At 40.7% G+C, this 27,965-nt stretch overlaps 1 protein-coding gene across 4 annotated transcripts; it reads right to left on the bottom strand.

Annotated features, from left to right (window-relative positions):
* Positions 1 to 12,212: 12,212 nt before the first annotated feature.
* rpap1 (RNA polymerase II associated protein 1) lies at positions 12,213 to 27,798 on the bottom strand. 4 transcript variants are annotated; one of them, XM_058090987.2, is made up of 27 exons: positions 27,726 to 27,798; positions 26,886 to 27,088; positions 26,202 to 26,350; positions 25,947 to 26,039; positions 25,458 to 25,647; positions 24,403 to 24,570; positions 24,037 to 24,264; positions 21,748 to 21,863; positions 21,573 to 21,671; positions 21,140 to 21,241; positions 20,901 to 21,068; positions 20,651 to 20,827; positions 20,404 to 20,538; positions 20,152 to 20,322; positions 19,926 to 20,083; positions 19,679 to 19,849; positions 19,048 to 19,246; positions 18,694 to 18,803; positions 18,417 to 18,612; positions 18,195 to 18,341; positions 17,956 to 18,098; positions 16,954 to 17,386; positions 16,741 to 16,859; positions 15,192 to 15,423; positions 14,939 to 15,115; positions 14,659 to 14,715; positions 12,213 to 14,326 (listed from the first exon to the last, which is right to left on the bottom strand). In XM_058090987.2, the coding sequence occupies exons 2-27, from the start codon at positions 27,082 to 27,084 to the stop codon at positions 14,168 to 14,170; spliced, it is 4,296 nt and encodes a 1,431-aa protein (XP_057946970.2). In that variant the 5' UTR covers positions 27,085 to 27,088; positions 27,726 to 27,798; the 3' UTR covers positions 12,213 to 14,167. The 4 variants fall into 4 exon arrangements, with proteins under 4 accessions (XP_057946970.2, XP_057946974.2, XP_057946973.2 ...); XM_058090991.2 differs by having other exon boundaries at positions 24,403 to 24,567; XM_058090990.2 differs by having other exon boundaries at positions 25,458 to 25,644.
* Positions 27,799 to 27,965: the final 167 nt, after the last annotated feature.

Below are 27,965 nucleotides of genomic sequence, written 5' to 3'. Positions count from 1 at the left end.
TTAAAACATCCATGGGAGACCATTTGGGTGCTGCATTGCTTCATTAAGGCTCCTACGACTCCATCGGCTTGGCAAAAACTGCCCTAGATTTGGAGAAAAACAAATGTAATTGACATTTTTTTCGAAAAATCCACCATCATGTCCCCACAAGTATTTCCACATGTTTATTTGAAGCTGAGGCTGACCCACCTCAATATCTTGACACATGAGTGGCACTTCAATGACTGGAAAAACAATCCACACACTTTCAAGGACACATATGCAGTTTTTTTAAGTGTCTACAAAAGCACTAGATTTATAAAGTATTTTTATAAGTAAATGTTTTAGCACAATCCACTCTTTTAAAATGCATAGTATGTAAGGCCATTTCCTCAGGCAGTAAGGCATAGGCGAGAAAAAAACATGGCGGAATGAAAGCAGAAAGAAAGGGTGACCTGTGTTTGCCCTTCACCGCACCTAACTCTTATCCCGCACCAGAAATTGGCTTTAGAGTAGAGCGGAAGCCACAAAAATCCGATTGAAATGATTAAAAGCCCTGCCAGTGTTGCTGCTACCCGTGTGGACAAAAACACTGGGTTTTTATCCAAATGTTGCCATGTGTTTGTGACTTTGAAACTTCAGATAATTCGTCTGATTAAATGGTCTGCTGTACTTTGCTGAAAACCTCAACTGGATTTTGTTTATACTGACAACGAAGGTAGCAAACCGTGGAAATAACAGCCCCCCCGAAGCAATAAAAAAATCACAAAAATTAAAAAGAGAAATAACGGAATCAGTGCTGCCTTCCATTACTGCAACAGATGTGATGATTCATTCTGATGGTCACACGATGTGAAGAAATGTGCTATCATATCCAATTGCTGGGAAAAGATGTTTTTTTTTATTTTAAAAAACCACTCTTTTCCCAAACATTAAAAAAATCACTTCATTGCGGAACATTACGGAACTGACTGGTCATATATCTCATCTGATTTCATTTTATCTGCATACTGTATTGTATAGAACTCTGGGTAAAACTGTTGAATTTGTTCATACTTGGGTTGTTTATATTGTTTATTTTTCTATATTGTGTATTTTGTACTGCTTAACTGATTCTGTACTCTTGCTGTGCAATGCAAATTTCCCCACTGAGGGACGAATAAAGGCATATCTTATCTTATCTTAACCAAGTCAGAGGAAAAATAAATACACAAAAGAGAGCTGCTGACAAAAACAGCAGAAACTAACAAAAGTCAAGGAAAATGCAAAACGCAAACGGAAGGTTCTTCTGGACTCTGGCGACTCGTGAGAGTGAAAGCATTGCTTCAGAAGGCAGAGTGAAGATCGCTCCCAAGGTGTGTGCAGGTCGCTCTGCCGTGGAACACCCAGCAGTGCACTGCAAGACAGAGCAGACAGGAGCAGAGTACCTCCAATAGAACCTAACAGGCTGTCTGAGTCCATCTTTTTCATTCATTTTCTACCACTTTTTCCTCACGAGGGTCGCAGCTGTCTTGGGGTTAGAGGCGGGGTACACCCTGGACTGGTCGCCAGCCAATCACAGGGCACATATAGACAAACAACCATTCACACTCACATTCATACCTATGGACAATTTGGAGTCACCAATTAACCTAGCATGTTTTTGGAATGTGGGAGGAAACCGGAGTACCCGGAGAAAACCCACACATGCACGGGGAGAACATGTCCGAACCATCTCAGTCTGGCCTCTCTGACTTTATCTCCAAGGCCTCTAACGTGTAATGTTCCTCTGATGTACTCCTTCCTGATCCTATCCATCCTGGTCACTCCCAATGAGAACCTCAGCATCCTCATCTCTGCTACTCCCAGTTCTGCTACCTGTCTTTTCCTCAGTGGTACAGTAGTAATATTACTCATATTTAGTGACCACTGTAGAAAACGACATATCAACATATCTTTCAATGCATTTTCTGAATGTCATATAGTTGTATTTTCGTTCATGTAGTCATGTTTATGCTTAAAATACTTATTATATTTAATACTTTTTTCAGTATTAATAGGCCATAGTCAAACGCAAAACAGAAATGATTTATTAATATATTTTGATAAAACTGTGATGGAAAGATGCCGCAAAATCCGAAACACCATGTGGCAAAGGACTGTATTTTCAGATTTCCCTATTTTTTTTCATCAAAAATCTGCATGCTGAATCGCGAATGTACAGGCATCCATTTACCACTGTTAGGGGTTTGAGTAATTTTTATGACAGTAAATACTGTAACAAAAACAATTAGCGTTGGATTGACTTTTGGCATGGTAGCGGGACACATTGAAAGGATTTGTTTTCCCCATTTGTCACTAACCTTTCTATCTCGTTTGACAGAGTGCTAAAATTTCCAGGTTCATCGTTTTTTTTCCCCTCCCCCATATGAGGCAATTCATTGTAGAGTAGAGTCTGAAAATGTCTTCATCAAGAGTACAGCTGGGTTCCGCATTTACATAAAAGTCTGACTGGGAATAATTCCAGAGCCTTTTGATCGGAAAATGATAAAATGAGTGGAACATATACAGTACGTGTAGCATGAGGCGGCCATGGCTCACTTTATCAAAGGGGCGATGCTACGGATAAGATTGGTTACGCCCTCTATGGAAGTCTGACAGTCTGTGTTCAAAGTAAAGAATGACTTCAACATTCACATGTGCATTTCAATGTTTGATATGTCAAGGGGGGGAGGATGGATGAATCTGGCCATTCTGCACTTCATCTACAATACATATGAGTCTGGAATCTGGAGATGGCTTGTTTAAAAATGATTTACGAAATAGTTTCTTGCCAGACCCAGCACAGGAAAATATAGTCTGTGCATCTTCTCCTTCGTCAATCAAAATCTCAATCAGAAGGAAAGAGACAATCAAAATTTCCAAAGATAATGAGGTTTTGTGCATTTGGAAGTTTGGTGTTTGGGATGACTCCGAAGGCTCACAAGGAGCCGGACTTGCTTATGTGAAAGTGCCAGGGTAGGCCTGCCCTCCTCCCTGCTCTGCACCAATCATTTGTGGAAGATTTCACCATTTTAGCACTTTGTGTTTACTGTTTATTTTATGTAAGTAAGCGGTTGTCTGTGTAGCATTATAGAGTGTGCATACAATGAGCGTTGTTAATAGCCTTTTTCACCAAAAACGGTGTGTCAACCCGAGTGTTTTTAAACATGGGTAGTCCTGAAAGAAACATCTAATGACCACATTTCTACAACTGATGTTGCACCTGTGTTTGCATGGTCATGATCATCAGATCATAGGGAAAATGCACTACATATAAAAATGCAAAACACATATTTTCTTAGCATTATCCACAATGTACATACATATGTATATGTTGTACTATTTCCTCCTTACTGCAGCCACATGAGTGAAAGAAGCAGTTTCAACTTGACCAAAACCGGGTTTAAAGGGTGTGATATTTTAATAATAATAATAATAATAATAATAATAATAATAATACATTTAATTTCAAAGCGCCTTTCAGGACACCCAAGGTCGCTGCTCAGAATATATAAAAACACAAATATAAAATACAAGATAAAAGAGAACAAACAATGAATAAGAACATACAATAAATAAGGGGGGGGGGCATGTGATGCAGCTAAAGAGAGTAAGTTTGGATTTGAAGATGGGAAGGGTGGGTCAGAGAGAAGTACTTACTGTACTTGGGCAGCGTGGGGGGAAATATGACCTTGTGTGCTGCCTTATGTCTTACGTTAGGCTACTACAACATACCCCACATGATTGTATACTTTTCATGATCCTCCATCATGTCGTTACAATGGACGATGTTAGTTTCCATCGGGCTGGTCAGGACTGGTTCACAACCCATGAAAGCTTCACAGTGCTGTACTTGTCCCTTCCTCCCCGATTCTCTACCCGACAGAAACATTGTTCTCAGCATGGCACTGGAAGGTTTATGACCATGAACCACATGCCCGCATGCCTCTTCTGCACGCAATGAAAGAGATTTGGCACATGAGGCAATGTTTCTGTTGCCGTTTAGCCTGAAAGGACATCATCTGCAATGTGGATGAGGTCCTTTGGCCAGATCCGGACAGAAGGTGGGATCCATAAGACTGTAATATTCCTAAAAACTCAGTATGGCAAACTCTCGCTTTCATTGTTTGATTCATTGATTCAAGTGTTCTGCTACTATTAAAGAGAGTTTTTAGACTTTTGGTGGGCTGCAAAAGTGAAAAATCTAGCATTTTTGTGAGTATAGGCATTTTTGTGATGCAAATGTATTACTATTTTGAATGCATAGTGTTTTGAGGAGCCGAATTCCTTACTTGTGTAACCCCAGCAACTACGTTCTTCATCACCAAAGTCTGACCAGAACCAGAAGGGGACCCTTAAGGGGTAAGTCACTGCTTATGAGGATATCAAAAAATACAAACTATCTCTTTAAGATGACAAATTCAAATGGTGATATGCAGTATTCTATACTGAATATTCTAAACATACAAGCACCAGACATGATTGCCAGAAACATAGGCATACAGTAGATAGACACAGTATCGAATGGGCTTGTCCACTGCTGCAATACGCCATGTTGGATGTGGCAAGGCTGTGCTGTAAATGCACTTACTTTCATGAAGTGTCTTTCTCTAAAGAAATTTAAGTTAATTCCTTGTTTACACAGTCACACATACAGTAATATACTTGGGAAATAGTTAGACAAAAACAAATCACATTGTGTTTTTTCAGATGACAGAAAATACTTAGTAAAATATGTTGATAGTTGCGTACTAAATAATAATTTCCTTTCCAAAATATATCTGTTAAATAAAAACAGTGTTGGTTAGGTTACTACCTCAACCAACGGCCCTCTACTGGTCACAGCCAAGTAGTGTACTTCATCAAGACGCAATCAAAATGTTGACAAATAAACTCATAAATTATAAATATGTGATATGCAACAGCAAAATTAAAAAATAAGACAAGGCCTAACCCAATTTATTGTTATTGTTTCACCGTTCAAATGATTATTACTCGTCTTGGCTAAGCCACCTTTATGGCTGGCCGCCAGCACCCACGTCTGACGTCTGACTCAAGGTAAATCACAAATTTGGTTATATTTGCTAGAGGCAAAATTTGTGACTTGCAGATTAACATTCATTCGCTGACTGATGACGTCTCTCACCCGAGGTTGAACTGAGTAACATTTTGGATATTTTCTCAAACATATTTTTAGAGATGAGTAAGTGTGGTTGTTAAATGCCAAGAATTACATTTTGAGAATATCATGCAAAACAATCGCAGAAAGACAAAAACGCATTACTGGATGAAGTAAGTGGTTCGTTGTTATGGAACTCAAGGATAACGTGATACAAAATATAACTGCTAATGTCTAAGATTGAATGTGTTTTTATTTAGAGCACAGTTTAAAATTAGGTGCTCCAACATGTGTGGGCAAAATGCACAGCGTCCATGTGTGTTTTGACACAAATTGCCATATGATGGGATATGACGGACATTTCACAAATGACTTGTCACCACTCATGTGTTAAAATGAACACAGCGGGGATAGAGGAGGGGAATGAGAATCGAGTGGGCACTTGCGCTGATACAGGGACAATGGCCTATTAGGTCTGTTATTTCTACATGGACAGACATGAAGCCACAGCCACCCTTGTCTGCAGACTAGACGTCTGGTACTTGACAGGGATACACACATTATCACATACTACAGTATTAATTGGCCCTGTACCCTAGAAACCGCCCATGAATGATACGGGAAAAGGCCGAAATGATACTGTGTCAAAGCACAGGGCAGTGATACTGATAAAATATAGCTGTCCACTCAGAGAAACAACCAATCAGAGAACAGCGCACGAGTGCTTAGTGCCTAGTGCTTCTCCAGTCACCAAAAAAACGAAACTTGATTAATGGAACTTTAATTGTCAGACATTGATAAGATAAGACTGTTGATAAAATATTATTGTTGAAATATGTTTGCAATTATTGTGTTTACACTGTTTAGATATAATACATGTAATAAACTGAACATTTTCTGGAAACAAAATGGTCTTTTGATTAAATAGTAAATTAAATGATAACCAATACCAGACAAACCATGTGATAACCTATAATTATCATGGGGTTATGTGACTAACAATTAAAAACACGACAATGGCTACATTGGTATCTGAAAGCTGGACTCAAACTCAAGTTACAAAGTGGTGACGTAGTGGGAAATAATTCTGAATAAAATATTTCATTGGGTGGTACATGGCTTCCGGTCAAATCTCCAAAGGGGTTCGGGACTGTGAAAAGTTTTGGGAACCACTGACTTAGCTGTGAAGTGGCGCTTTATTGCTAATATGACTGACAACTGAGGGTAGGTAGGTCATGTTGTCACTACTAGACTGCTAACTGTTTACACACCACAATGTTAAAAGCCAGTGAAGATCCATGCCAATAAAATATGGGACAAATGGCAATTGCCATTCCGGCCATTAAACTACAATGAGGACAGCATTAGACTGGACGGTGAGCACGATTGAATGTGGGTGCAAAGATTAATTGGGGGGGGGGGGGGTTGTGCCATTAAATCCATCAATACTGAAGTCACTTTACCAGAGGATGCACTGCTCCTGTGTTGTGCAAGTTAAAAATAAACTCTTCTCATGATTCCTATAAATTTATGAGTGAAATCCGTGCAGATGCCTGATCATCAGGGAGATTCCGGATGACAAGTTCAACAAGGACAAATATGCTTTCTTTGCTGCCCAATGTGAAATCAGCATCCACTGCTCATTAAAGCAGCATAATCAACAGTGATTTGTTGTAATGTAACATTAACAGCTTTATCCATTAACAGTATACACTTTTCTAATTAATTCTTATATACGAACAATTATTTATTTCCCGGGGAGCATCCCAGGATTGCACGAGGCAACCAGAGAGGGGGCGTACCTCAGCAGCAACGAGCAAGAAAATAAAACGGCCCCACTTTATAGGGTGCCCTTAAGAGGTGATTGGGTTTTGCGATTGACCCTAATAGGCTGGATGACCAAGTCCATCCTGCTACCGTATTTTCCGGACTATAAGTCACACTTTTTTTCATATACTTATACTCCAGATCGACTTATCTATAAAAAAAAAATATATATATACAGTGAAGAAAATAAGTATTTGAACACCCTGCTATTTTGCTATTTCTCCCACTTAGAAATCATGGAGGGGTCTGAAATTTTCATCGTAGGTGCATGTCCACTGTGAGAGAGATAAACTAAAAAGAAAAATCCAGAAATCACAATGCATGATTTTTTAACAATTTATTTGTGTGATACAGCTGCAAATAAGTATTTGAACACCTGTGTATCATCTAGAATTCTGACCCTGAAAGACCTGTTAGTCTGCCCATTAGAAGTCCACCTGCACTCCATGTATCATCCTGAATCAGATGCACCTGTTTGAGGTCGTTAGCTGCATAAAGACACCTGTCCACCCCATACAATCAGTAAGACTTTAACTTGTAACATGGCGAAGACCAAAGAGCTGTCCAAAGACACCAGAGACAAAATTGTACACCTCCACAAGGCTGGAAAGGGCTACGGAGCAATTACCAAGCAGCTTGGTGAAAAAAGGTCCACTGTTGGAGCTATCATTAGAAAATGGAAGAAGCTAAACATGACGGTCAATCTCAATCGGAGTGGAGCCCCATGCAAGATATCACCTCGTGGGGTCTCAATGATTCTAAGAAAGGTGAGGAATCAGCCCAGAACTACACGACAGGACTTGGTCAATGACCTGAAAAGAGCTGGGACCACCGTTTCCAAGGTTACTGTAGGTAATACACTAAGACGTCATGATGTGAAATCATGCATGGCACGAAAGGTTCCCCTGCTTAAACCAGCACATGTCAAGGCCCGTCTTAAGTTTGCATATGACCATTTGGATGATACAGAGGAGTCATGGGAGAAAGTTTTATGGTCAGATGAGACCAAAATAGAACTTTTTGGTCATAATTCCAATAAGCGTGTTTGGAGGAAGAAGAATGAAGAGTACAATCCGAAGAACACCATCCCTACTGTGAAGCATGGGGGTGGTAGCATCATGCTTTGGGGGTGTTTTTCTGCACATGGGACAGGACGAGTGCACTGCATTAAAGAGAGGATGACTGGGGCCGTGTATTGTGAGATTTTGGGGAACAACCTCCTTCCCTCTGTCAGAGCATTGAAGATGGGTCGTGGCTGGGTCTTCCAACACGACAACGACCCGAAGCACACAGCCAGGAAAACCAAGGAGTGGCTCCGTAAGAAGCATATCAAGGTTCTAGCATGGCCCAGCCAGTCTCCAGACCTGAACCCAATCGAAAATCTTTGGAGGGAGCTCAAACTCCGTGTTTCTCAGCGACAGCCCAGAAACCTGACTGATCTAGAGAAGATCTGTGTGGAGGAGTGGGCCAAGATCCCTCCTGCAGTGTGTGCAAACCTGGTGAAAAACTACAGGAAACGTTTGACCTCTGTAATAGCAAACAAAGGCTACTGTACCAAATATTAACATTCATTTTCTCAGGTGTTCAAATACTTATTTGCAGCTGTATCACACAAATAAATTGTTAAAAAATCATGCATTGTGATTTCTGGATTTTTCTTTTTAGTTTATCTCTCTCACAGTGGACATGCACCTACGATGAAAATTTCAGACCCCTCCATGATTTCTAAGTGGGAGAAATAGCAAAATAGCAGGGTGTTCAAATACTTATTTTCTTCACTGTATATATATATGTATATAAATTCTATATACAATTCTACTGCTGCCAGCACTGATATGTGCTCCTGTGCAATACTATGTGTATATTTTGGATATCTTGTATATATCTTGTTAAATTGTCTTTTTTACTCTACTTTTATATACTTTTTTTTTTTAAACTTGACTACTGCACTAAAAGGAGAAGCTCTCCAATCTCGTTGTACATCTTGTATAATGACAATAAAGGCCATTCCATTCCATTAACATTCAATATTGAGTCATTGATGCCGCAGACCTCCATAGCTTATACTGTAAATATACCCTATACAATCCTCATACATGTACATATGTATCAAATATCATTCATAAGACTCATAAGTTTCATAAGTTACATAACCCCTGACAGAAGACTACATCTGTTCTTTGTTTTACCATATTTCTGCTTCCATCCACCAACTAATACACACACCAGCTCAAACACACACCCACATCCCAGATATTGAAAGTGAAGGAATTCCCTGGTGGTTAAAAGCTAGAAAAAGAATACATTTCTCATCATTCCAACAGAGCTTTTGAAATCGTGATCATGCGACTCTCTGCCTTTCATGCCGTGACATGCGTCATTATACACATTTCAGCCTGACTCAAGAGGCATGGCCCTCATTAGCTTTGGTGGTGAATACAGTGGTGTCTTGGTGTTTTTCCTATAGAAAATAATGTAAAATAAATAAAATTCCACAAAACCAACAATGTTAACACAAAACACATTATGTAGACAATAATTATACTTTTACATGCAGAAAATGACACAAAAATTACGAATGAATGGACAACTACAGCATTTTCCATCACTGTCATCTTGTTTTTTGCCAACCCCCACAAAACTATCATTCATTCATTCATTCGTTTTCTACCGCTTTTTCTTCATGAGGGTCGCGGAGGGTGCTGGAGCCTATCCCAGCTGTCTTCGGGCAAGAGGCGGGGTACACACTGGACTGGTCGCCAGCCAATCACAGGGCACATATAGACAAACAACCATTCACACTCACATTCATACCTATGGACAATTTGGAGTCGCCAATTAACCTAGCATGTTTTTGGAATGTGGGAGGAAACCGGAGTACCCGGAGAAAACCCACGCATGCACCGGGAGAACATGCAAACTCCACACAGAGATGGCCGAGGATGGAATTGAACCCTGGTCTCCTAGCTGTGAGGTCTGCGTGCTAACCACTCGACCGCCGTGCCGCATGCAAAACTATCAATAAACAAAATACCACAAATTAAACACATTATTCTGAAGTAACCACAATTTACAAAATTTCACACTAAATACTGGATGATATTTCGGATGCTAAACAAGAGCGTGAACACAAGCCAAGGTAAAATTTGAGCAAAGGTTTTGGTTGTTAACCAAAAAACGTTAACCGAGGTGCCACTGTATTTAATCAACGTGTGACTACAAAGGAAGAAGAGTAAGGCTTAAAGCAAGACCGACAAGGATAGCAGAGAGGCTGTGTTGTTCTTTCAAGAGAAAGCTTAAGGTTACAAACTTTGTTTTGGTTAACATTTTCTGTCTGGTTAGTTTGAAGAACTTTCTAGAAATGCCACAGTATCACAGCTTGGAACACGCCAGTTTATGCATTTAACAGCTGGAGTATTTTCAAACTGATAAATGAGTGACTTTTTGTGAAATGTATTGCACTCTACATCTTAAAAATGCCTGAAGTTTAGAATTTTGGGCTTATCAACCACTCTGTAGCCTACCTTTCGATTCCAATGTGCATGTCTAGCCTGTTGTGTTTTTCAGTCGGCCATGGAGTAAAAGTGTAAAAGCATTCTTTGTTAGCCAGACATCGTGAGACCATCACGTCTTCTCTTTAATAAAATCAGTTTCAGTAAATTTCGACAGTGCCTTATGGCATTAGGACCTGCTGACACTGATTTAGTCCACTTAGGCTCTATGCGTCTCCTTTGGAAGGTTGAAGATGAATAAAAAGCTTCCAAATTCATTTTATATTATAACTGTGAATTTTTAATGCAAGAAATTAGGCTGCTAACTGAGAGTTTTGAGAAGTTGTTTGTCAAGCCATTTTGTTCCTATTTTATGTGTACTTTTCTTTATGTGTGCCAACAACAACCATGTTTTGTTTTGGGTTTTTTTTTCCGTCTTGCTGTCAGTGACACTGATTAAATAAAAGGTACTGTTGTTGCACTCCTACTATGTTTATCTCTGTGGTTTAGCCTGTTAATTTGACGTGGAAAACATCGCAAATAAGATCTGTTTATTTGTCCGGGTCCTCATCAGCGCAGATCTTAAATAATAGAAGAAAAAGAAAAACATTCAACAACAGTATTAGACTTGAGACACTCTAATTGAAATACATTGGAATACGTCACACAGTTCTACATGTCCATAAAGGAGTATAGGAAGAACGAAAGCTTATTTAATCGTACCCCTATCCGCTTCACATCAATTGCAATGCATTTGTTCACTTCCTGTTTTCCAAATGTATTAATTGCCAGTTTCAAATACAAGTGAAATGTCACTGTAAATAAATTATATCACAGTCATGATAAATAAGAATATATCATAATGGTATCGATAACTGAAAATACTGTCCCTCTGCACCATAATGCCGAATACAAATATCTAATAATTTGTTGCAACCGTAAACTTGGTTCTGAACCTGTCCCTGTCCGAATCAAATCCTGTCCAGTAGTCACTCTGTAAACTAGTAGTCTTATTTATGTCTAAAATGGCTTATTTACTCATATTATGTGTGCTATATTGGGTAAATGTAATGTCTAGAGGGCTTTATTAATGTTAAAAACCGTATTAGAAGGCCGTAAGCGCTAACTCTGAAAATATTCAGTTCTTTAAGTAAGGAATACTAATCATGGGTCTAAATTAAACTAGGAAGTATAAACTATTAAAAGTTCATTCCTCAAAAATAAGTAAAGGATATTCAGCTTTCAGGTCATATATGCACTATGACCTTTACACTTCATTTGACTCTTTCAGTACTTTTTGCACAAGACGCAGTTTTCTGTTTTACTGTGAGCGGTGTATTTGTACTAGTCACCTATCAATCTCTCTCTTCATCTGTTGCCACGTCTCAAATGAATTTAAGTTGATGTCATTCTGTGAAGGAAAAGTTAACAACAATTATTGAAAGCGTTTGTCATACATATAACCACAAATGGGAACCACATTGGCTTCTTAAAAAATGTCAGGAGAGGTAAATTTATTGAGAGTACTGAACCTTCACCATGCATGATTTGCGGCCATCTCCACTGCAGTCGCTACTACACAGGATACATTAAATCTTTGACCATATGGCGGCTGTCAAGCCAGGTCAGGAGATCAGAGGGATTGAGCCATTTTGAAGCAATCTGTGGACCAATAGTTGAGATATTTGAAGCCATACTTTGTTATATTTCTTCTACTCTCACAAATGATCGATCGTAAATATGTTCATAAATAAGGTCAGAGAGTGTAGAGAACCTTTTAATGGATGACCTACACATTTTAATGATTCAGGTGTTCAGAGTACACATATCAGAAACCATTGTATTGGGAATACTACGGGAATATGAGATGATGTCTGCTGGTTATTGGCCAGCAGTTGGTGTCAGTAATAACCATCATTTGGGCCAAAAATCGTCCCGTCCGTGTCTTGACAGACAGCGAATGGGATCCTCCACCTCGGGGCCAGTGACATTGTTTGGTTGTATGACCCAACTTTTTTTTTCCATAATCCAAAGGACCTTTAAAAAGAAGTTTAAAATGACTGTTTTTATCCGCATTAAACCTCAGGAGTAATGCATGAAGCTCTCCTTAGGACCTCCTTAAGTTCCAACATGCTTGCAATATATTTTTTAACTGGTCTTGATCAGGAGTGTATACCAATAAAGCTTTCCACTGACTACTCTCAAGTACTGTACATCCAAGTTTCTACCGTGAGATGATATACTGTTTAAATGTGACGGATGTACACACTATTATTGATATTGTGATGTTCTTTTTATGATTTATGCCATTTTCACACATCTAAACAAAATACATTTTTAGGGAGCCTGGAGAGGCTGTTTGCTGCAGATTACGTCAGTTTTGTCAACAAACTTTGCACTTTGTTCTTCATTCTTCAGATTGAGGAATTCTCTCTGGCAGAGCGGTAGAAAACTTTTCATCATCAAAAATATTGTCTTCACTTGGATGCCACTTGTTATGAATTTTTAAGTATTGTGTAATAGCAATGGGCAAAATACTACTGTTACAGTAATGACAGTGAATATGTATTAGTAGCTGCCTACTAGGAAATGCTAACAAAAAAATATAATGTTTCAATCATTACCATTCCAAATGATAGAAAGGTGTTTTTGCCTAAAAACTCTTGAAGCTAAGTATTCACAGAATGCAAACTATGAGTTGTTTCCTGGTTAAAGGAGCACAACACTGCTTTTACAAGCAGCCTTGAACTAGCAGACATGATGCCATCGTAGCCTTAGGTGAAGTTACCAGAAGAAGCAACATAAATGTATCGTAAATTACAGAAGAGGCAGTCTCTAGAAGTTGGCGTCATTCTATCACAACACTTGTTTACAAATAGAGCACAAGCAGGGGCAGTGCGAGTACACGTGTGGAAAATAAAAACTGTCCCTCGTGGGCATTTTCCAAATGTGCCGACTGGCAGCAGATGGTTCGGCTTGGATACATTCAGTCTTTGTTAGTGGAGGACTTCATTAGTTTGTAACAATATACTGTAAAGGCACAGTGTATTCTTCTAATCCTATCAACCACAACAGACATAATGGGGATGACTGTCTTGTTGATGTTTTTCTTCAAAGATGCGTTTAGCCAAGCATTATGGCTGTCTGATGGCTCTGTAGCCGATGACTGCAATTTTAGGGTTAGGTACAAGGTACAAAAACACACACATACTGGGTGACCACGAATGTTAAATGGTCTTTCACTTGTATAGCGCTTTTCCACCTGAGTTACTCAAAGCGCTTTGAGACTGTTAGCACAATTCTCTACTAATGACGCAGCATAAGGAGCAACTGGGGGTTCAGTATCTTGTCCAAGGATTCAACAATACACAGGAGGACGGAGGATTGAACCTGCAACCAGGTTCAGATCATATAATCATACAAATCAAAATACAAGGGGAGGAAAATACAATTAAGAGAGTAGTTGTGTCCATAAGTTCCATCAAACCTTTAGATACAGTATTTTTTTGGGGGGGGGACATACATGATGCAAACTTCCTGTATCATGATGCATGATGCAGGGTTTTGCCTTGACCAATTCTCCCCCTTTTTACTTTAAGCAGGAAAAAAGTTGCCACTGAGACATAATGCCATAAAGTAGGAAACAAACATGATGAGATTATGACAAAAGCACACCTGCTCCAATGTCCATTTTGACAAGTCCAGGTTTCCTTATTTGGGTCCACCTTCATCACTGCTCCTCTGCTCTATCGCTGCAGTGGCCATTCTGCAGACCCACAACACTGTCCAGATACTTTGCTCTTATGGGAGGCAACTGATCATAAGTATCAAAGCCCAACTTTGAGTCCCGTTTAGGCAGGCGGAAAAACAGCAAGTGGTTCTTTAATACCTGCGTTTGAGACAGAGCGTTAGGATGGTTAGACAAGATCATATATATTATATATCAGTGGTTCTCAACTGGGTTGGCTGCAGAGCCCACCAATACCCATAATAACAACCCAAATGTGAGCTGGACCGGTGAGACACTCGTCCCTGAATAGTGCACTTTCTCCAGGAGATATAAAGACGACTTAGCTGTCTTAAGTTCACATGTCCTTCCCCTCCTGTTCAAGCTCAAGCTCAATTTTCCACTGAAAACGACACCCCAGTTGAGAACCCCCTGACAAGGGTGTCAAAATTTTAAGTCGAGATGCATGGATTTACCTAAAAAAAAAAGATTACCTCATCCGTCATGTAGTAGATTTTTCGCAGCATGTTGTGTCGTGCTGCGTCAACCTCCTGGAATGGATGAAGAGAAATAATCAAAAGGCTTTGGGAATATAGAGTAAATTATAAATACTTAAGAACTTGCAAATGAAACGGACAACAAATTATCCTGCATAATTCCCATAAAGCCACAAAGTGCTTCCCTGCAGTACAAACTGAATATGAGAAGTACTCAAAGAGGGCAGGAATACAAGTGATAGAATTGATACAGTTCTTTAATATCAGATAAGTGTACCTGTGCTGCAGCATCCTGAGAGAAGACAAAAGTGTTGACGTGAGCCAGTGCCACCACATACAGGACAGGACACCAGCAGGGTTTCAGACTCCCGGTGACAAGAGAACGGAAGTAGAGATGCACAAGCGGGAGGGAGTCTTCAGGTGGAGAGGTGAAGCGCTCCATCGGGATGGAAAGCTAAAAGGAATCAAAAAGGAACAATAATCAAATCAGTGACTGTAAAATGCACTCTTAAATCGGAAAGGCTAATTACTTGATCTGGAGTGACACCCAGTGACCTCAGACTCCCGACGTGCTCCCCAAACATAGCCAGTCTCATGGTGGTGCTATATTTCCTCTGCAGGGGCAACAGAATCCAGCAGCCAAAGAGGCGGTCTCCGAAGGACACGGCTTCGTACTGAGTCAAGAGGGCTGAATATAAATCCTGGAAGGATGCCAGACCTGGTGGAGGGATGTTCAGGTCCATAGAGTCCAGCCTGGATGGCCTGCATGCAGGAGAAATGTGGTTTAATCATCATACACAATTTTCGACTTTAAGATTACCACATTTCCTCAAATAATGTCAAATGATGGTCACTTTGATTGGCCAGCCATTCTATGTTTTCGCCACTCAACTTATGCTCTCACACAAATGTCGTAGAAGTCCGAGCATGCGCCTTAGAAAAACAGAACAGTGATTAAAGTCTTGGAAATATAAATATTTTTACTAATTTCAATACTTGAGTGTCCGTTTTCCATACCTTGACACAATTGGAAATGTATAAGAGCAAATTTCATAATTGTGTAGAAACCCTGTGTATTATATGTCGCATAAGATGTTGGTGTACTTATGTATGTATTTATTTAGCTTTACAAACAGGAAACGATTTTAAAACAAATTGGGGCTGACTCAGCATACAAACTGTATTGCAGCAGGTTCCTGATCTGCAGAAAATAAATACAAACAGTACATCATTACCATATCAGCCAACATGGAACGCTACACAAGCAAGACATACAGAAGATTGTTGAAAACAGCAAACAAACAGTAAGAGTCCACTGAAACAATCTCAGTGAGTGCAGCTGCCCTTCAAATGGTGGGCATGGGGCTTTTAAAAATGTCTCAGAGTTGAAATAGTCTTCAGGTGCTGTGGAACCTCATTCCAAGCTTTTGTAAAAAATATAAAAGAAAGATCTCAGTTGGGCATAGATTCGGACTTTTTTCCTCCAGGATTTTATTTAATGGGAGCGTCTAGACAGGCAAACAATAAGAGTGAGATTTTAAGTAAGATTTTTATTTATAAGTTGATATAGTGGAGAGTGTGGTTAGCGCGCAGGCCACACAGCTAGGAGACCAGAGTTCGATTCCTCCCACATTCCAAAAACATGCTAGGTTAATTGGTGACTCCAAATTGTCCATAGGTATGAATGTGAGTGTGAATGGTTGTTTGTCTATATGTGCCCTGTGATTGGCTGGCGACCAGTCCAGGGTTTACCCCGCTTCTCGCCCAAAGACAGCTGGGATAGGCTCCAGCAACCCCCGCGACCCTCATCAGTATTGTCTGATCGCAGCATTCCATGTCACTGCGTGAAAGTACACACAAACACAATATCCTGCCTTTGCTGGTTTCTGTGTAAAAGGCAATGGTGGTATCATGCTGGATCAGCAGCAATTTTGTGGGCTCTTGGTGTGAAAGAGGCAATACTGAGATATACATATTTATTTAAGGTGAGGCATTCAGTCGTTAATTAAGGTATAGCATCTATCGAAGTAGATGAAACTATTTGAGGAAAAAGGATAAGTGCACATGTTTGAATCAAACCTGGTAAGCAGTCTGAACAGACCCCATGTCAGTTTCTGAATAGGTTTCTCCAGAAACAAATCACTGGAACACAGGAATACACAGGAGAGGCGGGCCAGCTTTGCAACTGGAAGGACCACCTAAAGATGATCAAATTAAACACTTTATGAATATGATCTCCTTAAAGTAAATTTTGTATATTAAACAAATAGTAGAAAGAAGAAACCCAGGTACCCTCAGGGCTTCCTCCCTCCAGACCTCCAGCACCAGCAGCCACTGCAGACACTGAGTGACCGTCTGCAGAGCTCCGTGTGGCAGCTGCTCCACAGTGAGGCCTCCACCGCCAGACACCCCTGTTTTCTCATACAAGCTGAGAAGTGGGAGGTAAGGCCAGTCTGACGGCAGAGTGGGACCCGTCAGCTCTGGGAGGAGGTGGGATTTAATCCAGGGGTTGCGGCCGAGGAGAGCATCTTGGGACACCTGCACGGATGACTCCAAGTGGGCCAGGTGAGTAAGGAAACAGCCCCGGATGGATGGCAGGTTGTGACAGGCTTCTCTCAGGAGAGCGCCCACAGTTTGCAGCGAAGGAGAGGTGTGATGACTCGTTTCCTCGTGGAGCTTCAGCTCACCAAGCTCGATGGCCTCCGGGCCGCCACTGTGGCTTTCTCTTATGGTACATAAGCAATATTTATTTTATTAGGAAAATTTATTAACAAGTAATTTAAGATATTACATTTATATTGAGCATTTAGGATATATAGCAGCATTAGCCTTTTTGGTGAAATGCTGGATCCTTAGAATGTTTTGATTATAAAATCATGTGAGATATTTGAACTGGAAAACATGTTGCAGCCACATGATGTATTTAAATCCTAACATACTACATACACTACACTTGAGTAGAAAAAGTAGCTAAAAATTATATATAAACAAATTCCACATAGTGGCTTTCCACCAATTCTGGGTAGAACTACAGTGTATTTGGTTCATCATTTTTTTGTGTAAAATTGAGTCATCTGCTGCTATGATGAAATTATGAAAAAATTGGCTTAATATTTTAATTTAATTTGTGTAATTATGTTATATTTATGGCACCCCAACACAAAGGGACTTCTATTCACAAAGCTTGAACACCAAAACAAAATTTTAAGAACTCTGGGTGAATTGTGTCCATCCACTTTGCTATTTTGAAAAAACACATATAGACATGAGTTGGATAATGTTTTGTAAACTCACGATATAAAGTCCTTGCTGAAGATAACAGTGGAGAGTAGGTCATGTGCAAGGTGCTCACTACCAGGCAATAACCACGGGAGAAGAGCCAGCGCCACCTGGTGGTAGAGCGGGGCAAGCTTTGCAACTTGGGCATCAATGGGAACCTTAAAAAAGGCAATAAAGCACAGCTTCAGGATGACATACTGTATATACAGTAGATTTTTGCATTAGAGCTAGATTTGAACACAAAATGTAACTACCGATCGGTACGCCAAGCACACCAACAGGTAGATGAGGTGGTGTTCGTGACGCAGGAGCCAGGCTTGGGTGTGAGACAGGGTTGGTGTGGCCTGAGTGATGCTTCGCAGGTAACAAACCACTGGTTCTGATACAAGGAGGCCTGTGAACTAAAGGAAATGAATGGTAATTATAGTACTACCTAAAGGGGTAATCCAAACCATCACCAGCTCCACATGACTAACCTTGCACGTGAGACCTTTGTGGATGCATGCGACTGTTTCCAAGAGGAGCGTCAGGCTTGTGAGGAGAGGGAAGGGACAGGAGGATGCCATTAACACCACACAGTCCCTCCATCCTGGGCAGGCCAAACCAGGAAGACTGGGTGAAGTGTCTGGATGCACGGACGTAGACTGTTCTCTGCAAACTACTGAGGAAGATCTGGTGGCAAAATCAGACAGAATTTGTGTTTTAAATCTAGACATTACCCGATAAAGTAGTGAGAAAAACGTTATAATATACTTGAGGTTCTTTATCAGGTCTTGCACAGCACCGTGGGATATCAGGGGAAGAAGAACTTCAGATGCTAGCTGTTCCAGTTCGTAAAGTGTTTCCACTGGCTTGAAACAGCTCTGAGTGATAGAGACACATAACAGTTAATACGCATAATATACTTAATTTAGGTTTGACTGAACTATTGCACTATGTCACAAAGAACTCATGTGAACTGTGCCTATTTGTGGGTGATGAATGGGAGTGAAACCATAGGGAATTTGCAGTGTTACTGGGGTCGTGAAAGAAAGCACGAACATCCGGTATAAGAGAATGAATTACCCTATAAAAACGAGTAATAAAAAGTGCCAAGTAGATCAAAACCTGTTTTGTGAGCTGGTGATAGAACGCTGCAAAGTAGAGCAGGTAAGCTGGCAGCAGAGTCAAACTGACATCTCTCTGCACTTGATGATCAAGGCCTTTTACAAAACTCTTCAAATGGCCCAATAGGGATGCAGGTAAACCAGTGACATGAATCCATGACACTGGAGGAGGAGGAGGAGGACATTCATCTCCAGTAGAACTGAAAAGGATAATAGAAATGAGGAATCAGTTAACTGTGTGACTGATGAGAGAGTCGAACATGAAGACTATTATTATTGGTGCCATTATCTAATTTGCATTAATGACCTGTAATTCTGTAGGAGAGACAAAAAGCAAGCAACAAACATGAAAAGCAAAATGTTCTTTGAAATACAAATGAACAACTGCTTCTTTTTGTGTTTTGCGACTTTCTGTCACAAACAAGACAGCTGCCTATGAGTGCTTTAAGATACTGATTTTACAGAAGTGTAAAATAAGACGACTGCATGGCTTATAACCCCAATCAAACTTACTTCTCACAGCCTCTAGACAAGTATTCTGTTTGCAGTTTATTCCTAGATTGCTATGAATTTTTTTAAATTTCTGTATTTTGGTTAAGTGGCTAACTCAATTGGTAAGAGAGGTCTTTTACCTAACCATGTCAGCATGAAGTTCCTGGTGGCAACCGGCAGTGTGTGTGACCTGAGTAAGCAGAGCAAGCAAAGCCAGAACGCGTTGGAGCTGTGGCTGCAACAGTGGATCGGAGGGAGCTAGCGTTCTGTGGAATGACTGCAAGGCCCTCACTAATGCTGGATACAAGTCTCTGTGGAACAGCAAAGTACATTGAGCCAGAACAAATAGTCCACAGTGACAGTTTGGCTGTATTCATTTTTACTTACATGTACAAGTCGCAAGCCTGACCATAGCCGGCCGCCACAGCCCACATCCTGTAGGCCTCTGTAGTGACACTGAGAGCCTCGTATGGCTCCAGTAGAAGCTCACTAGGCTCAGCACTGAGAAGACAGGACAGACGTTCCCTCACACTGAAGGAGTTTAACTGTTGGGAGAAGAAGAAGAAGAAGGGTAAAACTCTTTTAGTCAAGTAAATAGAGCCTTACCACTTACCAGCCTGGCACATGCATGTCTGCCAGATGTAGCCAATATCCTTAGGAGCTTCATGGCACAGGCCAGAGGTCGTCCATATACAGACTGTAGAAGGGGCAAAGACGGTGTTGTCCAGGTTGTGGGAAGGAACTCAGACATCACCGTCTCCATCAAACGAGGACAGTCAATCACCTGAGAAATACCAAAAATATTATACAATCAGGGGAAGAATATAATTTAATAAGAAACTTGATTGATTGTACATGATGTTACCTGAGTAGCAGACGAAGAGGAGTGTCTGGCAATACGAGTCAGAACCTCCAAAATATCCTGGACGACCCTTGGAGAGGGTCGGACTACCTCGAGGATGTAACGTAATCTGGGGAGCAGTTTCATCCTCAAGAGACCCTGGAAAAAAAACACAAAGGTTGACGTAAGAAGACACTAAGCAATAACTGGTAGATGTTATTTAAGTCCTCAGATTAAGGGTGATGACCACCAAATGGTACATTAGAATTACCTTGATAACATCCTGCTGGGCCACATCATGATCAGTCTTCCTCTCTTCCTTCTCCTTGGCGGTCACTTTCAAAATCTCATCCAGATGTTCGTCTTCCTCCTCCTCCTCCTCTTGAGAGGGCATCAAGGGGAAGGTGGCTAGGCCTCGAAACCAGGAGAAGGTAAGGTCCAAACATTCCTGAAAAGTGTGAAAAAATATTTTCACGGAAAGCAGTCTCACATGTTTTGCGTCATGCTTTGAGTAGTTTTACCTCATCCTCTCGGCACACCAGAAGAGCTCTGAGTGCATGCACAGCGGCGGACATCACGCCCTCCACACCGTCATCCAGGGCAAAGCGGAGCAGGAAGAGCAGCCCAGCGTCGAGGAGAGTAGACAATATGCTGCCTTTAAGAGTTGAATGGTACTCCCCAGCACGGGCCTGTAGAGGGAGACGTGCAACCCAGTGAGCAATACCAATGCCATCAATGTGGTTCGGACTTGAGTGTCTACCTTTGAGAGGATGTTTCCAAGCGTGCTGAGGGCCAGAGTCCTCTGCTGGATGAGCTGACTGCGAGACAGCAGAAAAAGCTCCTGTAGGGAGTAACCTGCACGCTAGGGAGGGAGAAACGTAAAACAATTAGCCCTCTTAAGAGTGAACTTTAAAAAGTGCCTGATTTTAATGTTCATTTTATTGTCAATACACGTTACCACAAAAATACACATATTAATTCATTATTTATTCTCTTCATTTGATTTCTTTTAATTTCATTAATGCTTTTTTCATAGGTATTTTTGTTGTTATTATTTTTTTTTTTAATTGTTGTTTTATTGCTTTGGGAAAATGCTCTTGAATGATTTCCATTGTTTTACGCTGTATTTCTTTACATTGAATTTGGTAAATTTGTTTTAAAAAAGGTAAATATAATATCATTTGCCTAGAGACCTCAGGCTCCTCTCCATGGTGGTGCAGACCCAGGTGGGTGGGCAAATCCTCAGTCGGAGGGATTAGAATTCCGTTAAAATCAAAACGCGCCTGCATTGCCTAAAAAACATAAAAGCATAGAAAGTAGTCTTCAACATCAGCTGTGTTTTCTTTGTTTGCTTTCTGCACTGCTTACTCGTTTGGTTCTAGTTTTTCTGGGTGCAGGCAGGTTCCCCATCCACTCCAGCTTATCTGGCTCCACTTGGTCCATGTGGACCCACTCCTTCTGAGGCTTCACTGGCAGCTCTTTCTCTAGTCACACACACATTGGAGACAAAGGATTTATAGGAGCTGATTTGGCATTGTTCTTCTCAACACCAAGGATCTATATAAAGGTGATCTATATAACAGATGACAGCTTATTTGTTTTAGCATTGTGATACGTCAGTTAATTGCTTAGTAAATTGTTTGTAATATTCAAATATGGTACAGGATAGTCCATCCATCCATTTTCCATGCCGCTTATCCTCAATAGGGTCGCAGGTATGCTGGAGCCTATCCCAGCTGTTTTTGGGCGAGAGTTGGGGTACACCCTGGACTGGTCGCCAGCCAATCACAGGGCCCATACAAACAAACAACCATTCACACTCACATTCATACCTATGGACAATTTCGAGTCGCCAATTAACCTAGCATGTTTTTGGAATGTGGGAGGAAACTGGAGTACCCGGAGAAAACCCACACATGCACGGGGAGAACATGCAAACTCTACACAGAGATGCCCAAGCGGTACAGGATAGTAAAAAAATAAAAATATAATAATACTTTCATAAGGAGTGAGTGTAACAGAATAGCAAAGAGTGACATTTCTTGTAAATCCTGTGTTTGGCGAAAGATTCGAGAGCCAGAGGAGTGAGAGTAGAAGGAGGAAGACAAGGCAGGCCAAGGACCATAATCTCGGATGAAATCTGAGCAACTTTGGTTTACATAGTGATCAACCATGGTCGACCAGAAAGTGTTGGCCCTGGCCATGAAATCCAAATGCACGTATACCCTTGCTCCAAGCTATGCAAGACGCATGTGGTGAAAGAGCAGTCCATGCTTTTCATGGCTGGATTCCCCGTGCTAAGCGATATTCCCCCCCACTGCTTGGCCAGGGAAAATATTGCATGTGATGTGGATGAGGTGCTGTGGCCAGACCCAAACAGAAGAGAGGATGCAGCATAGTTTGTGCGTTTTTTTACTGTAACTATATAAAGTAAGGCTGCACGGTGAAGGAGTGGTTAGCGTGCAGGCCACACAGCTAGGAGACCTGAGTTTGATTCCACCCTTGGGCATCTCTGTGCGGAGTTTGCATGTTCTCGCCGTGCGTCCGTGGGTTTTCTTCGGGTACTCCAGTTTCCTCCCACATTCAAAAAATGCTAGGTTAATTAGAGACTCCAAATTGTCCATAGGTATGAATGTGAGTGTGAATGGTTGTTTGTCTATATGTGCCCTGTGATTGGCTGGTGACCAGTCCAGGGTGTATGGATAGGCTCCAGCACGCCCGCGACCCTTGTGAGGATAAGCGGTAGAAAATGAATTCATTAATGTATAAAGTAAATTCTTATTTGTTTTGTAGGTAGACCACTGGAGGTAATGTAATGTAATGTGCATATATGTGTGTGTTGGTTGGGATGTACATTGTTTTTCTTGGAAAAATAAAATATTCGTGAGTATAAAAACAATAGTTCTAGATAACACACGTATGTAAGTATGTACTGTATGAACAGTATGTAGTTAGTGTAACACTGAACAAAAAAGTCCTAAGTCATACGTGTGTGTGTTTTCATTGTTCATAGTGTTACTATATATGTCTTTTCATATGATGTTTTGTGTTCATTTGAAGACAAAAAAACGTGAAGTTTCATTTTGCAGCAGAACTGAGGGCTTTTGCTCATTGTGTGTGTGTTTTTTAGATGAGTGTAGTGTAGACATCTGTGAATATGAGGCAAGCTTTCAGAAAATGTGTGTAAATAATGCAGAAAAAGGTGCAAATTGTTGTACAACCACCGGACTCCACCAATAATAATGGAATGCTTGGGGTTTTTTGTTTCTTTTAAGAAATACAAAATTAAAATGAAATCTTGCTATAAAAGCCAAACGTTGCTTTAGCTGATATGATAGGAAGACGTCTATTCAAAGCAGCATCAATTAGTAATGTCACTGAGGATTTGTCCATAACCCATTGGAAAGACAATGTCAGGGACGGAAGTGCAGAAAGTTGGCAGGCATCAAGTTAAATTTATCTCCTAGACTGAGTGAACAAACCGTCTCATCTGGAGTGACAGGGCCCAGAATTAAGACTGATGAAAGGATTTGTCAAGCTCAGCAAAGTGAAATCACATAAGCTGAGTGCATTTAGTTCATTTGGCTCTCCACCAGCCAAAAGCAAGAGACAAGGTGAAAATAAAAATATAAAGATTTGTTTATGAAATCATCATACCAATCATCACACATCGCAGAGACACTCCTTCATCTTCTTCTTCTTCCTCCTCCCCCTCCTCCCCTTCCGCTGCTTCCATCCCCACTTCTTTGGGTTTGGGACAGGGTGCAGCGTCACTGGAGGAGCCTGAGCTGATACGAACACTTTCTTCGCTGCTCTTGCCCTCTGGGTGTTTGCATGAAGAGTTCTCAGCTCGGCGGGATCGAACAAACTCCACCAGCCTTGGATCTGGCATGCAGAAATAATTGTTTTCAACAAGGGGTCCAACAAAACAGAAAAGATCTTTGCTTCGTTGAATATCATGTCATTGTATCCACACATATTAGATAGTTAGTAACTACTGATGAAAACAACTTAATTGCCTACCAAGCTGACACAGAAGCTTCTTTTGTTCCTCCAGTATTTCAGACGGAGACATAGCCAGAAGCTTCTGCTGGTTTTCCCTGTGGATCCTCCTGGTGTCATCTAAGCTGTTTGCGACCCCAAGTCCCTCACCAGACACCAGCCTTGAACTTGAGATTGGAGCAACACCTGCTGAAGAAGGGTAACATGTATGAGCTCAAGAAAGGATTTCAGTATACTGTACTGCAGTCCCTCGCCACATTGCAGTTCAAACATCGCTATTTTTTCTATTGCAGTTTTTCCATAAATTAATTGACGAATAAATTACTGCTGTGTGCTTTTTGGCTTCTTTATTTGTCCTTCTTCTCTGCTCCATCTGAAACAGTATCTTAAGTAAATTGGAAAGGCTCACCAGTTTGCTCAATAGTTTGCTATGATAGCGGCAGCCGTCTTTTTTGTCTCTGCAGTAATCGCAATGTGGTTTAAACAACGAATAATAGCTATAGGGGTGTTATTTCACGTGTCCCAGCTCTAATAATGTTAAAAAAAACATATTTAGAAAGTCATAAATAGGTTTTCTATGTGCTAACTAAAAACATTTTCCCTTTATTAATATTGAATCCTACTTTACGGAAATTCACATATCGGGGTCAGGTCTGAAACCAATTAACCGCAATTAAACAAAGGACGACTCATGTCGCATTCCGGCATGTAGAAGCTGCTCAATCATTTACACAACCATATGAGTACCTTGTGCCTTTTAGTATTGTCTTTTTTTTTTATACAAAAGCATTTTTTACCATTTTCCATTAATAAATATCACTGCTCTCGAATTAAAAGCACATATCTCCACATTTTTAGATTTTTTATATGGATTGGTTAGATTTTTTGGAGGTGCTAATAGAGACTGAACAAAGAAAGTGAAACCAGCGAATTGCAATGCAAAATATGTGCTGAAAAATATGTACATGATGGCAGGTCTACAGCACCTTAATAGCAACAGCCGAGACATGCAGACATCTATTGGAAAAGGTGGGCACTAGTTGAAGAAATGCAGTTAAGGCAATACAACTACTTACGATCTCCAGCGTGATCACACAGATCCATATCCAGATTTGTCTGAGTAGGAAGGTTCTGCACACTGGGTTTGGGCTTCTGTGGGGTTTGCGACATGAAGTGTGAAGGCAGCTTTCCGTCTTTTAGTCTCTGAGCTGCAATCTGACGAGCAAAGATGCTCTTCTTCCCACCTATGGCAGGCAGAGGAACCTGCTTGACGAGGGAGGAGAGGTACATCAATTAGACAGCTGGGATAGGCTCCAGCATACAGAGGGAGGATAAGCAGCATAGAAAATGGATGGATGGATGCTTTCTATGACCTATAGGTTGCAAATGTATTGCATAGTTTTATAGTTTTATGGCTTTATATATACATATATGGTCATAAAAATCCCATATGTCATGGCCAAATGGCAAATTCAATTATGACATTATGACATTCAATTATGTCACACACACCCCACCGCCACAGTTGGATTGCACAGTGTGTGGTTTATACCACATATTTATACCTGAGTGCCGGTTGCTGAGCGGTGTAGTACTTTGGGGAATGCCATGCCAGTAACTTCCGGTAGAGATATTGGAATGGAACTGGTATCTCGCTCCTTAAAAGAATAACACAAAGTCCTGCATAAATATACAAAATAACAAAATATAACCCAAACTTCTCTAGACTATTATGACAGCTCTGGCATTTGTTTCCTTTAAGACTTTCATTACATGACAGAAATGAATTATTCACATTATTCCTAACGGTGCTTCCTTACAACAATCTTGGAGAGCACGGCACTGATGTGAGTATCATGCCTATCCAACCGCTCTCCAGCATCTTCATCCTCGAAGGTGACACGGCTGTTTTTGAAGCGGGACTTTTTGGGAGGCGCTGGTGTCAAAGAGGGAAGCTCGTCCGGAAGATCTGAAAGCAAACATATCGTCTTTGCATTACATACAATACAACTAAATAATACAACTACATTTGTGGCGCAACCTATGGGTTGTGCTTCAAATGCTTTGGAAGACATGCTAGCATTTATGTAATACACATCATATTCATCAAAGTTTTATAACCATTAGACAAATGTTCAGTAAATTATGGCCAATTACTTGATAAGACCCTGCCCTGCAAAGATGTTTTGCTTGATGCCAGAAACGTTTTTCAACCAGTCTTGAATTGAAATCACTTAATGAAACAATTCCAGGCATATAAAATATGCATTTACACAACATCATGTCTTGCCAAAGCAACTTCCTGCTGGAAAATGTTGAATAAATTGACCTGTGAGACAATGCCCAAAGAATTAATCGGTGGGGATCAACTGTATTTATAATATAGTAGCACAGAAAACACAATAAGGGTGTATGTTTTGTCAAATGTTTACCCATTTGTGTTCAGTGGTGTAGGGGTAGAAGAGTTACATGGGGTGACCTATTATTTATAGATTATTTATAACCTTCAATGGTGACGACATCCCTCTGACTTTCTGGATTGTGATCATTATGAGCCTCCTCTGCATCTCCCCCTGCCTCGCCTCTCCTCTTGTCAGGGCGGCGGAACACAGTAGCAGCAGACAGACTTCCAGACTTGATGAACTCCTGCTGATCCTTCAGGAGGTCTGCCTCCGAGTCTGTTGGTTTGGGACGTCGCAACATCCCTCTAGAGGAGAACATCAGCATTATTTTATACCACTTGTCTTTATGAGGGTGACGGTGAGCTGGTGCCTATCCCAGCTGACTTCAGGTTAGAGGTAGGATAAACCAAGGACTATTCAGCTGTCAATCACGTAATATATAAGCAGCCATTTACACTCACATTCCCTCCGAAGGACAATTTGGAGTGTGCATTGAACTTAAGTGCATGTTTTTGGAGGAAAACGACAATGCATGTTTCACCTGTTGATAGCTAGCTGGTGCAAGGGGAGCCAAAGTTGCTTGAGACACTTTGAAATGATCGCTCCACCACTGATCGCTAAAAAAGACGTCAGAACAACCGGTGGTGCTAATATTTCTATTCTTTAGTGAATTGTGTAATTTCAGATGATTTGTGGACTTTATATGTCACCACATACTGGATACTAGCGCACATACATTACGTAACGGTATCCTCATTTGAGTGAGAATTGTGTTATCACGTGTGGCTAACTTGCCACTTGAATTCTTAAAAAGTGAACCAAACAAATCTCGCGTTTTAAAAGAATTAGCAAAAGTAGATAATTACACGATAATATAATTACAAAATAGCCGTTTTAAATGTAGTACAGTGAGTGTTATGTTATAGTGTTATGCTAGCTTACCTGACTCTGTGCCTGGTTACAGTTTAGCCAAAACACGGAAGTTGTTTGATGTGACGCAAGACAAATGCTTTCAAAATAAAGCACGGTCTGGAAACGGGAAAGGGTTTTTTATTACTTTACCCTAAATACCGCTTTAGATGTATTAGGAATGAGGTTTAAAGTCGACTTACAAGCAATTGTGGTTTCACCCTGTCGTTGTCGCTCACAATGTAGGCGATTGAAGCGTGAAGGCATATTTTA

This window comes from Doryrhamphus excisus, linkage group LG14 (genome assembly GCF_037039965.1).
Source record: "Doryrhamphus excisus strain RoL-2023G ecotype Guam linkage group LG14, RoL_Dexc_Guam_v1.1, whole genome shotgun sequence".
In the NCBI taxonomy this organism is placed as follows: domain Eukaryota; kingdom Metazoa; phylum Chordata; class Actinopteri; order Syngnathiformes; family Syngnathidae; genus Doryrhamphus; species Doryrhamphus excisus.
This window is presented reverse-complemented; position numbering and strand designations above follow the sequence as displayed.

Excerpts from the sequence above, each read along its gene's own strand:
- rpap1 (XM_058090987.2), bottom strand. The coding sequence starts at position 27,084 with ATGTTGCGACGTCCCAAACCAACAGACTCGGAGGCAGACCTCCTGAAG. Across the intron at positions 26,040-26,201 it reads CCGTGCTCTCCAAGATTGTT|GAGCGAGATACCAGTTCCAT; the intron begins GTAAGGAAGCAC and ends TATTCTTTTAAG. Across the intron at positions 19,850-19,925 it reads CAGGCTTGCGACTTGTACAT|AGACTTGTATCCAGCATTAG; the intron begins GTAAGTAAAAAT and ends GCTGTTCCACAG.